Raw genomic sequence first — 11,838 nt, 5'->3', positions numbered from 1 at the left:
GAGAGACACACACTCCCAGGCCTGGAGATAGACAGAGGCCCCAAAATGCCCTAAGGAAAGAAGCCACCTGCACATGCCCCAGGGGTACAAGTATCTTCCAGCTCCCCAGACCATGGCCTGCCTTGCACCCTGGGTCCTGAGCAACCAGCCTGCCAGTGGTGCTGGGTTTGTAAGGCGACCTGTCTGGGGAACCCCGCCAAGCTCTAATCACCCCTAGCCCGGCGCTCAGCCGGCAGCCCAGGACTGGACGCGCTCAGCCGCAGCCCGGGACCTGGATGGAGCTCTAGGGCGAGTCATCCTGATGGGCTCCAACGCCAGCCTACAGGAGACACCAAGGATCCCAATCTCCTAGGCCTAGCTTGGCCGGCAGTGGGGAACCAGTCACGGGATCTTCCTGTGTGCCCCAGGTGGTTGAACTAGAATATTGTCTAGTGCATTTCCAGGAAAGGGGAGTAATTATCAGCCCTTTTGAGATTGTCTTGCAAACCAGGAACTCTATCTCCAGACATAAACATCCATAATTTTCCATGTCAACTGCGGGTTTCTCCGAGTCCCAAAGCCGTGCATAGAGCACGGAAAATCTAAGAAACCCGGACGCCGGACGATCCACAGAGGTCTCCTCCTGCGCCAGAATCTAAGCGACGTGCGCCTACCCGCCACACTGAGAAGCCCCAGGGTCTAGCTCTCGTCGCCACCTCCGAACGGGGACTCGGCTTTCTCAGGAGAGGCGACCGCCACCGCCGAGCTCTTGCCAGTCCGGTGGCCGGCTGGGTCTGAGGCTTCAGGGATCGCGCTTTGCGGTCCTCGGTCCCTGGCTGGGAGCGCTTGCTGAGCGCCCGAAACAGGTGACAGAGCTAACCTGGGGTGGGGGCAAGGTCGAGACCCGAGCTCAGGCTCGGCTTTGTCCCAGACTCGCCGTGCGCGGAGGGAAAAGTCCGCGCCCTCTTGGAGTCGGCTTGCCCTATTCGCCGCGCCGCACACCTCCTGGATGTCTGAGTCGGCTCCGGAGTTCCCGGCTCCAGGGACTCGCGGGAAGGGTTGGGAGAAGACTCCGGAGCAGGGATTGGGAGCCAGAAAGACGAGAGGCGCTTCCTCGCGGGGAGCCGGGAAGCTGGTTGAGTGCTAGCCCAAGCAGGGTGGCAGGAAGCAGAAGGCACCCCTCTGGGCCCTAGTTCCTGCAATCTGTCTCCGAGAGTGACCAGAATTCTGCGTTCAGGGCGTTTAAGTGAACCACTGGCAAGAAGCGCTCAAAGCCGTGTGGCCCCGACCGAGCTCCGGGGGTTCCTGAGCCAGGCTACTCACGGAAAAAGGCCACACCCGAAGGCCCTCAAAATCTTAAAATCCTGGGCGAAGCTGCAGAAAACATTTTAATCAACCGCTACTTCTTCGAGGTGTCTTATCTCCACCCAGGAGTGAGAACGACTTGACTTTCCCCCAGCAGCTCCCCCACCCCCCGCCCCCCACGGTTCAAGTTTCGCCCTGAAAACAATTTAAAAGCAAGAAAACAATCACGGGTCAGCGATGCGTCCTGCTCCATTCTTTCGACTCTCTGGAAGAGGGGCGACAGGTAGGGGATCCCCTACTTCACAGATGGGGAAACTGAGGTCTTAAAGAGAAGCAGATGGCTCAAGGCCGCTGGGCCAGTAATGAGCTAGCTGTAGTCACAGCTCTCACTCAGCAGCACTGCAACTCTCCTTGGCTGGGCTCACTGTGACACGGGACCCCCTCTGCGGCAGTGTTTTGTCTGATGCTCTCTGAAGCCATACAGCCTGCTGATCATGACCGATTGTCCCAGAGTAAACCAAAGAGAGCTCACTGTGTTCCCGCTGTCCCAAGATTCTTGGATCTGATTTGCAAGCATCGGGGTCTGGAGTTTCCACTGTCACTTGGTAAAGAGAGTGACCCAGCCCAGGCCAGTAAGCACAACTGAGGCTCTGAGAGCTCAGGAAAAGGTAAAGAGGCTGTGGGCCCAGAAGGTAAGGAGCCCAAGACCCGAATTTCCCTTTCAGCACAGAACCTCCTCTGCAAGACTTTAAGCAAGTCCCTTGGGCAATCTGGGCCCAGTTTCCTTCCAACTTGTATTTCCAAGATTTCATTAGGCAGAAGAGTTAGTTACCTTTGCATCTGCATGAAGGGCATCTGGGTCAAGGGATATGGAGGAATTTCCCATAACTCCATGGATCCCCTCCTTTATATTTACGAACTCTCTAAGAGCACTTCAAAGCTGAGGGCAGTTCAAAACTCAGGAAAGTAGTTGTTGGGAGAAGAGCGGCAAGGTTTTCTACAGATCACCAGCATTCCTCCCCTCTGCCTAAAAATTGAACATAAAATAGGTTTTTCCAAAGGTCTATGCTGGGGATATGTTCAGGGCTGGAAGCAGGTGCAAAGGAGATGGAAATCACCCAGCACCTGCCCACATCAACACCAACCGACCCCTGCTAAACCAGGAGAATAACCTCCCAGGGGCTGGAACCCACTCTATGGCTTTCAAATGGTTCTCAGTGGCATCTGCTACCCCCACAAATGTTATGGAACACTGCACCAGAGAAGAGGGAGGACTTGACCAGAGAAAAGCAAAGAAATGCCCTGGCATGGAGAGGAATCTATTTGCATAGTTTTGATCCAAACGGTAAACTGTCCCAGTTCATTCATCAAATCATTTACTTCAAATTTTGCATCATGGATTTATAGAATCTTCAAAGTACAGAATTTTGAAATGTATTCTTAGAATAAAACATCTATGGAATAGAATCTTTAGGACCCTTTGTTCATGAAAATCTTGACCTTAGGAATTAATAATCTCAGGATGCTAATGCTTGGTCTGATGCACAGGTGCAGCTCTGTAGCAGCAAAGTCTGAGAAAAAGGAATCAGAATTCTAGAAGAATGGGTTCATAACACAAAACATTGAGGATCAAGAAACCCTGAGACATGAGGCTTCTAACCATAATCATTGGAGCTTAAAAGTAAAGAATCATAAAGTCAGGGGACCAATCATTAAAGCATACGTTCACAACTATTGTAAGAATTATCAGAATTAGAGTCTTCGCGTTACAGAAGAGTGGCTCCAGTACCGACATTTCGGAATTAAGGAAGAAGAGAGGAGTACATTTATGCGACCCAAATCTTCTAATCAGACATTCCTGGAAAGGAATTAAAATTAAGTAATATATACCTCAGAGCTGTGAAAATATCTAAAAACTAAGGAAGCTGCAGTTCCCAGTAGTGGCATCATATTTTCAGGCATAGAATCTTAGTCCCCAGCATCTCAAAATATGAGGAATTCACTTTCACATTTTGACCAGAAGCGTAAAGTCATAGGAATATAATTACAGTCGAAGAATTTAGACTTCTGGTCATGGACTCTTAGAATTACAGAATCGCATTATTTGATTTATGAAAACTTGTTAGGATAGTGATCCAAAATTAAAAATTTGGAAATCTGAATCTTAGAATTTTGGAAATACAGAGAACCACAAAATCCAGCACTGAAAGACTGCCATGATGTAATCTGGCTAAATTAAAAGAAATTTAAACATTTTTTTTTCCTTTTGCAAAAACATAACAGGGTGAAATCTGGATTTTCGCAATTTCTTTACTTTGGAAGAAGGAAACTGAAAGTTTTGCTGAACGAGTGAAAAAGCCCCTCTCCAGTCGTTCAAGCACCCATCCGCTGAGGAAGGTCTTCATGCAAACCGTGCAACTGCTTCCAAACCCGGGTCGGCGGAGCGAGGATCTGGGTTCTCTGCCTCTTTCTACCGAAGGCAGTTAGTTGCCCCAATGCTCGGCGGGGCGGAACCTACAGTGAGCTCGCCGCCACGAAGGACGCGGCTAAAATCCCTGAAGGCCCTGCCGCCCGCGCTCTTGAGACTCGCTCCGCCTCGCCCTACATCCACAGCGCCGCGCAAAGCTGCACCTCGGCTGGAACCTCTGGAGTCGGCGCCAAGGCCCGGATTCCTAAAGGCAGAAGAAAGGGCTGCGAGATACGCATCTGCCCTCCCGCCCCCAATTCACAGAGCAGAAAATTGAGGCCTTGCTTCAGAGAAAGGACAGGCCCAAGGTCTCCCTGCGCAAGACCACAAAGCGAACCCAGACTAGCAGGGCGTCTCGGGTGAGGCCGGGGGTCCCGCCTTGGAGTATGGACGGAAACGAATTTAGAAACCGGACACCCGCGAAGCAAACGGATCCCCTCTGCCCGCCCCTTCCCCGGGAGACGCGCCCTCCTGGAGCGCCCATACTTCGGTCCCAGCCTCTCGCAGCCCTTGCGCCCTCTGCGGGAAGGGGCTGCTCGGCTGCCCCTGGGGGTTCTGGGAGCCACTTGGAGCGAACTGGAGGAGGAGGTTACCACGAGAGAACAGAAGCCTAGCCTTCATCCTCTTTAAGCTGTGCGCCACTTTCCGCTATATACAGGGGTCCCGGGTCACCCAAAGACAGGTGATGGGGAGGGAGCTTTCCCTAAATATTGGCAACGGAAGGTCTCTCGAGGTGCAAACCCTCCGTGCAGTCGAGAAACCTGGGACCCAAAGAGAGAAAGTGGCTGCCTCCGGCACAGAGCAGGCGAAGCGCAGTCCTGACAGAGACGCAGGTGTGAGGCTCCGTTAAGCTGCAGAGGTGAGGCTAGGGCAAGTCACCTCCCCTATCGGGCCTAGGAATCCTCGTCTGAAAGATGAGGGACTGGATGGGCAATGGGCAAGGCAGCTTTGACTGGGGTTTGAAAAGCATCCTTGAAATAACTTAAGAGCCAGCCAACTGTAAGGTCTTCTCCCTTCCCCATGCCCTGCCCCCACAAGAACCAAGCGCCCCCTCGGCCATTTCTCACCCTTTCCCGACAAAAAAAAAAGTGAAGCGAGCCGGTCCTTTTCACCTGCGGGTCCCAGCGCTCTGCAGAGGCTGGTAAAGTCCAGAAGCGCTGACTTCCCGCGCCAAGGTCTCCCGAGTCAGTCCCTGGCCTCTCCAGGCCTCAGTACCCCCGTCGGCGCGCAGGGGAGGCCAGCCCCGGCGATCTCCGAGAGCCCTCCCCGCTCTGACGTTGTGGAGCTCCCGCCGCGCCTCCACAGCTGCTCCCACCTGCGGAGGTGAGCCCGGGCCCAGGGGGCGGGCAGTCGGGGGGCGGGCGGGCACGGGGCGCCGCCCCAAGCTTCCTGGCGCCTTTAAGGAGGAGAAGCCGGCGGAGGGAGGAGCCGGTCCGGGTGTGTGCTAGGGAGCGTCTCAGTTGTAGTTTCGGCGGCCGCAGGCCAACGCTGAAGAGAGGAACAGTCGCCGGCCCACCCGCCTGGCCCGCACCACTCCTGCACCTCGCCTCCTTGCCCTCCGCAGGCTGGGCCGCAGAGGCGCAGCCTAGGCAGCCCCCACCGGAGTGCCCCACGCCTGTACTAACTGCCCTCGCTTCAGGCTTTCGGGCCCGGAGCCTCCTCTGGGCGCACGACCTCGACGGTTAGCCTCAGATCAGCGGGAAGCACAGACCAGCTGCGGGCGCCCCAGCCCCAGGACCGCTTGCTCGACCGTCTGGCACCAGCGCGCAAAGGGCCCTTCAGCCCGCGACCGGGACCTAGTCCCGGTCCCAACAGCGCTGCCGGCGCCTGGCCTCGAGCTCCAGAACACGAGCAGAGCCGTCGGTGGGCGGGACACTCCTGAGCCTCTGTCTGCACTGAGCCAGCCCGGAAACCGAGGGCAGCAAGCCTCCGGAGCACCCCTGCTGGGGAAGCTGTGCTCCGAGTGCCAGCCCGCGAGGACTCCCAGAGCTCTCCGCAGTGGGGCCCAGCGCCCGCTCCCTTGGCCCTGCAGCCCAGCCCCACAGCCTTCCAAGCCCGCTCCCGCCCCTCGACAGCAGCGGGCGGCGGGGACACCCCGGGACGCGGGACGGCTGCGCCATGACGGCTGAGAGCCGGCCGCCGCCGCCGCAGACGGAGGCGCTGGCGGCCGTGAAGGAGGAGCGCGGTGAGGCTGGGCCCGGCGTCCCGGCGGAGGCCGCGGGTCGCGGCGCGGGCGGGCGTCGGCGGAAGCGCCCCCTGCAGCGCGGAAAGCCACCCTACAGCTACATTGCGCTCATTGCCATGGCCATCGCGCACGCGCCGGAGCGCCGCCTCACGCTGGGCGGCATCTACAAGTTCATTACGGAGCGTTTCCCCTTCTACCGCGACAACCCCAAAAAGTGGCAGAACAGCATCCGCCACAATCTGACGCTAAACGACTGCTTCCTCAAGATCCCGCGCGAGGCCGGCCGCCCAGGCAAGGGCAACTACTGGGCGCTCGACCCCAACGCCGAGGACATGTTCGAGAGCGGCAGCTTCTTGCGCCGCCGCAAGCGCTTCAAGCGCTCGGACCTCTCCACTTACCCAGCCTACATGCACGACGCGGCCGCCGCCGCCGCCGCTGCCGCTGCCGCCGCCGCCGCCGCCATCTTCCCGGGCGCGGTGCCCGCTGCCCGCCCGCCTTACCCGGGCGCCGTCTACGCAGGCTATGCCCCGCCGTCGCTCGCCCCGCCGCCCCCGGTCTACTACCCCGCTGCGTCGCCAGGACCGTGCCGGGTCTTCGGCCTGGTGCCTGAGCGGCCGCTCAGTCCTGAACTGGGCCCCGCGCCGTCGGGGCCCGCGGGTTCCTGCGCCTTTGCCTCGGGCGGCGCTTCCGCCGCCTCCACCGGCTACCAGCCTGCCGGCTGCGCTGGGGCCCGACCTGCCAACCCCTCCGCCTATGCGGCCGCCTACGCGGGCCCGGATGGCGCGTACCCGCAAGGGGCGGGCAGTGCCCTCTTTGCGGCGGCTGGCCGGTTGGCGGGGCCCGCCTCGCCCTCCGCGGGTGGCAGCAGTGGGGGCGTCGAAGCCGCAGTGGACTTCTATGGGCGCACATCGCCCGGCCAGTTCGGAGCTCTGGGGCCCTGCTATAATCCTGGTGGGCAGCTCGGAGGGGGCAGTGGAGGCACCTACCATGCTCGCCACGCGACTGCCTATCCTGGCGGTGTGGATCGATATGTGTCCGCCATGTGAACCCAGCATACAGTCGAAAATTCCTAGATACCTCGGCTGTCCACACGAACTGAGTTTCCCCGAGACCTGAGAACAGAACTGGAGAGAGGATTGAGAGCCACGTGGAAGGGACCGGTGCACCACATACACACCCGGTTCGCTTTGGAAGCGGGAGGAGGTGGGGAGGGGCTGCGGTGGCCCACGGACTGGGACAAAGGACCCTCAAGGCGAAGCTCCAAAGGACATGCGTTTCTGACATTCCATGGGGAGGGTCCTTGGCGATAATGGGGGCGCAGCGTAGTGCCCACAGAGTCTAGGATCCACATTGTGGGGAATCACGCCTTCACTCTTCCCTGTATTGGAAGAAACTCTGGGCTTTTTACACGGTTCTGCTTCTTGTGCCTTTGATTAGGTTACTACAACAAACGGCTCCAGTAGCACCTTCCTTAAGGTGCGGAGAATGAGTTTGCAAAAGAAGTAGCCTCCCTCCTTTAACAAACACCAAAACAAAATGGGGGAAATCTCTCTGCTCCGTTTGACCTGGGGCTGGTTTTCCCTGCCTCTGAGAACTGCAGACCTGGCTCTTAGTCTGGACCGTGAGTGCCTCAGCTCTAGTGTGACTTAGTCTCATGGCCCACACTCCCAGTTTCCCCATGTGTTAGACAAGAGGGCTGCAGGATTCGACTCCCGTGTTATCTTTAAGGGCCCCATCGTCCTAGATGCCGCCCTGCATATTTGGCAGCATCGGTGGGCCACCCAGGGCCTAACCCTATTCCCAAGAACAGAGCTCATGGCAAGCGCCTAACCTAAAGTCTCTGGATTGGTTCCAGGCAGCAATTATATTATAATTTCTTGAATCTTTTGAGCATAATGTGCTGATCATTTGGTAGCTGTTACTGCTAGGTCATAAATTTGGTTTTCCAATGAGGCAGGTAAAAATAAATTTGTCCACTGGCCACTGTTTCTTTTCATTAAGCAACCCTGGACCAAATTGGCAAACTAAAATTCAAAGAGACCACAGGACTCAGGGGATCCCTTTGGTGACAGCTTTTAGTTGGTGGAGCTAGCTCTTCCACCCCTGGCACCCTCTGCCTTGTGAAAAGGAAAGAGAAAAAATAATTGGGACTGTCAGTGAAGTAAGCTTTAGAAAGAAACTGGATTTTTCACTTTGTTTTGTATCCATTTGTAAGCATCAAGCTGACTAAAATCAGAGAAAGTCCAACCACTTTCCCACTGTTCTCTTGAGAGATCTTGTAAGTTTTTATTCTGGAGTGAACATTTCCAGTGTTAAATACTCCAGAGGCGCGGTGTGCAGCTTTCAGATAAACCCAAGGGTTCTGACGAACTGTTTTAATAAAAATCTTTGATCAAGTGAGTTCTGGCAAGAGAAACTCAGCCCCTTTCTGTGTAGTTAACTTGCTAGGGAAGGGGTGGGGGTTGTGTGAGAAAGAAGACTGAAAACCATTCGTAATTTTTATTTTTAATTTTGGGAATTGCTCTATCTTGTTCACAAAGACATGTGAATGTGATTCCGCCCAGACGGGTATTTGTCTAAATCAGTACTGTCCAATAGAAACATAATGCAAACTACATGTGTAATTTAAAATTTTCCAGTAGCCATATTAATAAAATAAAAAAACAGTTGAGATTAATATATTGTATTTAACCCGATATATCCAAACTATCACTTGAACATCAAATCAGTATATAAATTGTGGAGATATTTTACTTTTTTTATACTAAATCTCCAAAATCTGGAGTGCATTTACACTTGCAGCTCATCTAAATTTGGACTAGCCACATGCCAAGTGCTCAGTAGCAGTTTGTGGCTGATGGCTACTGTATTGGACTCTACAGGTCTAGATGCTGGCCCTTCCTGACTTCAGTGATGGTAAATGACCATTTGGAGGCAGGAGGCAGCTGGAGTGCTGACCTTGCTGCCAGTGGGTCCAGGTTCCAGCCTGAACCTTGCGAAAGTCTAGGTGTTGGGCCTCTCTAATCTCCATCGCAGGTATGAAATTCAAAGGTTCTCCATGTGCAGCTCGACAGTCTGGCTCTCCCAGCCCAGAAGTCAAGATGCTTTGCCTAGTTGGCAGTAGCCGGAATATTGAGAGCCCTCCACCCAGGAGTTTTGTCCTTGGCTGGCAAGAGCCCAGCTGTGGTATTTGGGCTGGGGAAGGGTGGTCTATATGCCAGTTAGTGCAGGAGTTGACCCTTTGTTTTTTTAGTTACCAAGACCAGTGCTTTGGCCATTAACCTTAAGTCCCTTTTTCTCCACTGTCCAATTTGTTAATGGGAATTTGTGACCCTCACCTGAGAGAGTCCTCCTTAAGTTAAAGGAGACAAGAGAGATGAAAAGCCCTTTGTGAATTATAAAGTGCTGGGCACAGGAGGGAGGAGAGGCTTTAATTTTGAAAGCGCCACCATATCCCGAAGCCTCCTGGAGCGTCGCGGTATAGCTCCGGGAGCGAGAAAGATGGGGTGGGAAAGTGAATGCGTCTTCTCCCCCCTTCCGCCCTTTGTCAACTAGGACATCAGGTGAGATTATGCCCGAGAAGAGGGTTTGTGCCCGGAGAGGGAGGACACCGGGAGCAGGGAACTGGGTGTGTGCAGCCGGAGCCAGCCGGGAGAGACTGGGAGACGCGCAAGGGTTGGTTGGGATCAAGGGGTTGAAGACAGAGCGTCAGCGCTTCTCCGCCTCTCGTGGGCCTCGGACACCGAAGCTCGAGCGCCACCCGGCCTGCCTGGAACGGACGCTGCGCAGACGGGGTCGCGGGCAGACCCTGCAGTCCGCGGGACTCTAGATCTTGAGAACATTTCACTGCAGCGTCTTGGAACATTCCAACTCTAAGAATCCCCAAACCGTGGAACAGAACCTCCCTGTTCCCCCATCTGGGGGCTCAGAAACGGGAGGTGCGTTTCTCTTTATTTTTTCTTCTTCCTATTGTGAAATTAGAAAAATCGTTTGCCATTCTCTGGGCCCTGCACTCCCAGCGTCGTGTGCAGGCGCCCCTGGGCTGTGGGTAATTAGATGCGTTCTTCCCTAATTGCCCAAGGCTCATTAGAATTCGCCCCAGAGCTGTAACATTTATTTTCTTTCAAATTAACTTTGCTTGCAATTAAGCTTAGGAAACCAGCAACAAAAGCAGACTTGGCCTGAGGTCGTTTACTACGAAAACGGATTAGGGAAACTTTTCCCCTAGTTTAAGGGGAAAGATTCCCGCGGCCAGTGTTTGGGGGAAGTGTCCCGACACAGAGGCGAAGGGGAGCAAGAAGCTGCTAGCGGTGGTTGTGGGTGGTAACCGGCTTTGGCCTTCTTCCCCATCTCCGTGATTCGTGTGCCCAGAGGAGTAAAGAGTAACGTCGTTGAAATAAATTCGGGATAGTTTAAGCTGAATTACACACCCATGACATGAAGCTGATGTATTGTTACAGTTTACCCAGCACAGTTCATAAACAAAATCTCATTTACTAAAAACTTTGTGAGAATTTTCTTTTATTAAATGTTTTTATTACAAAAATTGGTACATCTTCATTGTAAAAGAAAAGAAAACAAAACAAACAAAAAACAAGTTAGAAAGAAAAAAATCAAAGGAATCCATGGTTTGCCCAGAGAAAGCACAGCAAACACCTCAATGAGTATCTTCTAGTTTTCCTTTTTATTTTTCCTATACAGGAGGCCTAAGTATCAACTTTTGCACTGAAAGGCTGTGAGATCTTGAACAAGTTCCTTCCTGCACTGAGTAGGCCTCATTTTTACCATCTACAAAACTAGGTGGCAGGTCCCTTTTACTCTCACATTCTTGAACTTCTCTGTTCTGGGTCACTTGGGTCACTTCTGGGTCACTTGAATCCCGGATGCAAGGGCCAGGATGCGCTCCCCATCTTTTTTTTTCTCCCCCATTTTTGTTGTCTAACAAAAGAGACTGAAGACTTGCAACTGCAAGTGTGGGCCATAGACCAGCTGCATGGACATCCCCTGGGAGCTCACTACAAATGCAGAATCTCAGGCCCTACCCGAGATCTTTGGACCAGAACCTGCATTTCAGCAAGACCCTCAGGTGATTCATATGCCCTAGGCAAAGAGGGAGAAATTTAGAGAAATGAGAAAAATGTGTTATGTTGTCGAGATCAGAGACCCCAGAGTAACTTCCAGGAGCCTCCAGATCCCAGAGTAACTTCCAGGAGTCAGGTTTCTGACCAAGAGCCCCAACCAGGGATACAGTGCTACTTTGAGGCTCTGGCTGCCCAGAGGAGAGGGCTGGGCTGCGAGGGGGGAAGGAGGGGGTGCAGCACTTCATCTCACTTCATCTCCTCCCCGGGGTGTACTTTCCGAGTCTTGGAATCTAGCTCTAGAACCCTACAGTGCGTCTCACCTCATGTCCCCAGCCTTATGGGTGAACTGTGACATGGCATTCAATGAGGGTATACCTGAAAGCATCTTGAAAGCTGGGGTGCCAGAGCCAGGGAAGGAACCCAGGCTCCTGACTCCTAGCTGAGGTGCTTTGGAGATCTTGGGTTCTGGTCTCTATACCCTCCCTAAGCAGCAGTCATTGCCCAAGTATAGAATAAACTCGGCCTCTGTTCCCTCAGCTCCAGCCCCAAATCTGGGGGTAGTTGGGAGTTTAGGAGAAAAAGAATGCTCTCTTCTTGGGACACAGCAGCCAGCAGGAAGGAGCCCCCATCTCTGAGTCTGTCCTGGCCAAGGGATCCTCTAGTAGAGCTTCTAAGTGTCCCTTGGACAGCCTAAGATCCTGGACACTCTAATGAATCCTGTCCTGCCTCAAATACACACCTTTCAGGAGAATTTGGTTCCCATGCTCATTTTGTTCCTGAGAAGAGCTGACTCCTGGTAACTAAGGAAAAAATGTCCCTGA

At 54.0% G+C, this 11,838-nt stretch overlaps 1 protein-coding gene across 1 annotated transcript; it reads left to right on the top strand.

Annotated features, from left to right (window-relative positions):
* Window positions 1-5,869: 5,869 nt before the first annotated feature.
* On the top strand, window positions 5,870-7,548 carry FOXE1 (forkhead box E1). Its single transcript, XM_035016671.1, has one exon. The coding sequence runs from the start codon at window positions 5,870-5,872 to the stop codon at window positions 6,980-6,982; it is 1,113 nt and encodes a 370-aa protein (XP_034872562.1). The 3' UTR covers window positions 6,983-7,548.
* The last annotated feature ends 4,290 nt before the right edge of the window (window positions 7,549-11,838 follow it).

Source organism: Mirounga leonina, unplaced genomic scaffold (assembly GCF_011800145.1).
Source record: "Mirounga leonina isolate KUSES-001 unplaced genomic scaffold, KU_Mleo_1.0 Mir_170, whole genome shotgun sequence".
NCBI classification, from domain to species: Eukaryota; Metazoa; Chordata; class Mammalia; order Carnivora; family Phocidae; genus Mirounga; species Mirounga leonina.
Note: the sequence above shows the minus strand (reverse complement) of the source record. Positions and strands in the feature narration are given on the sequence as shown.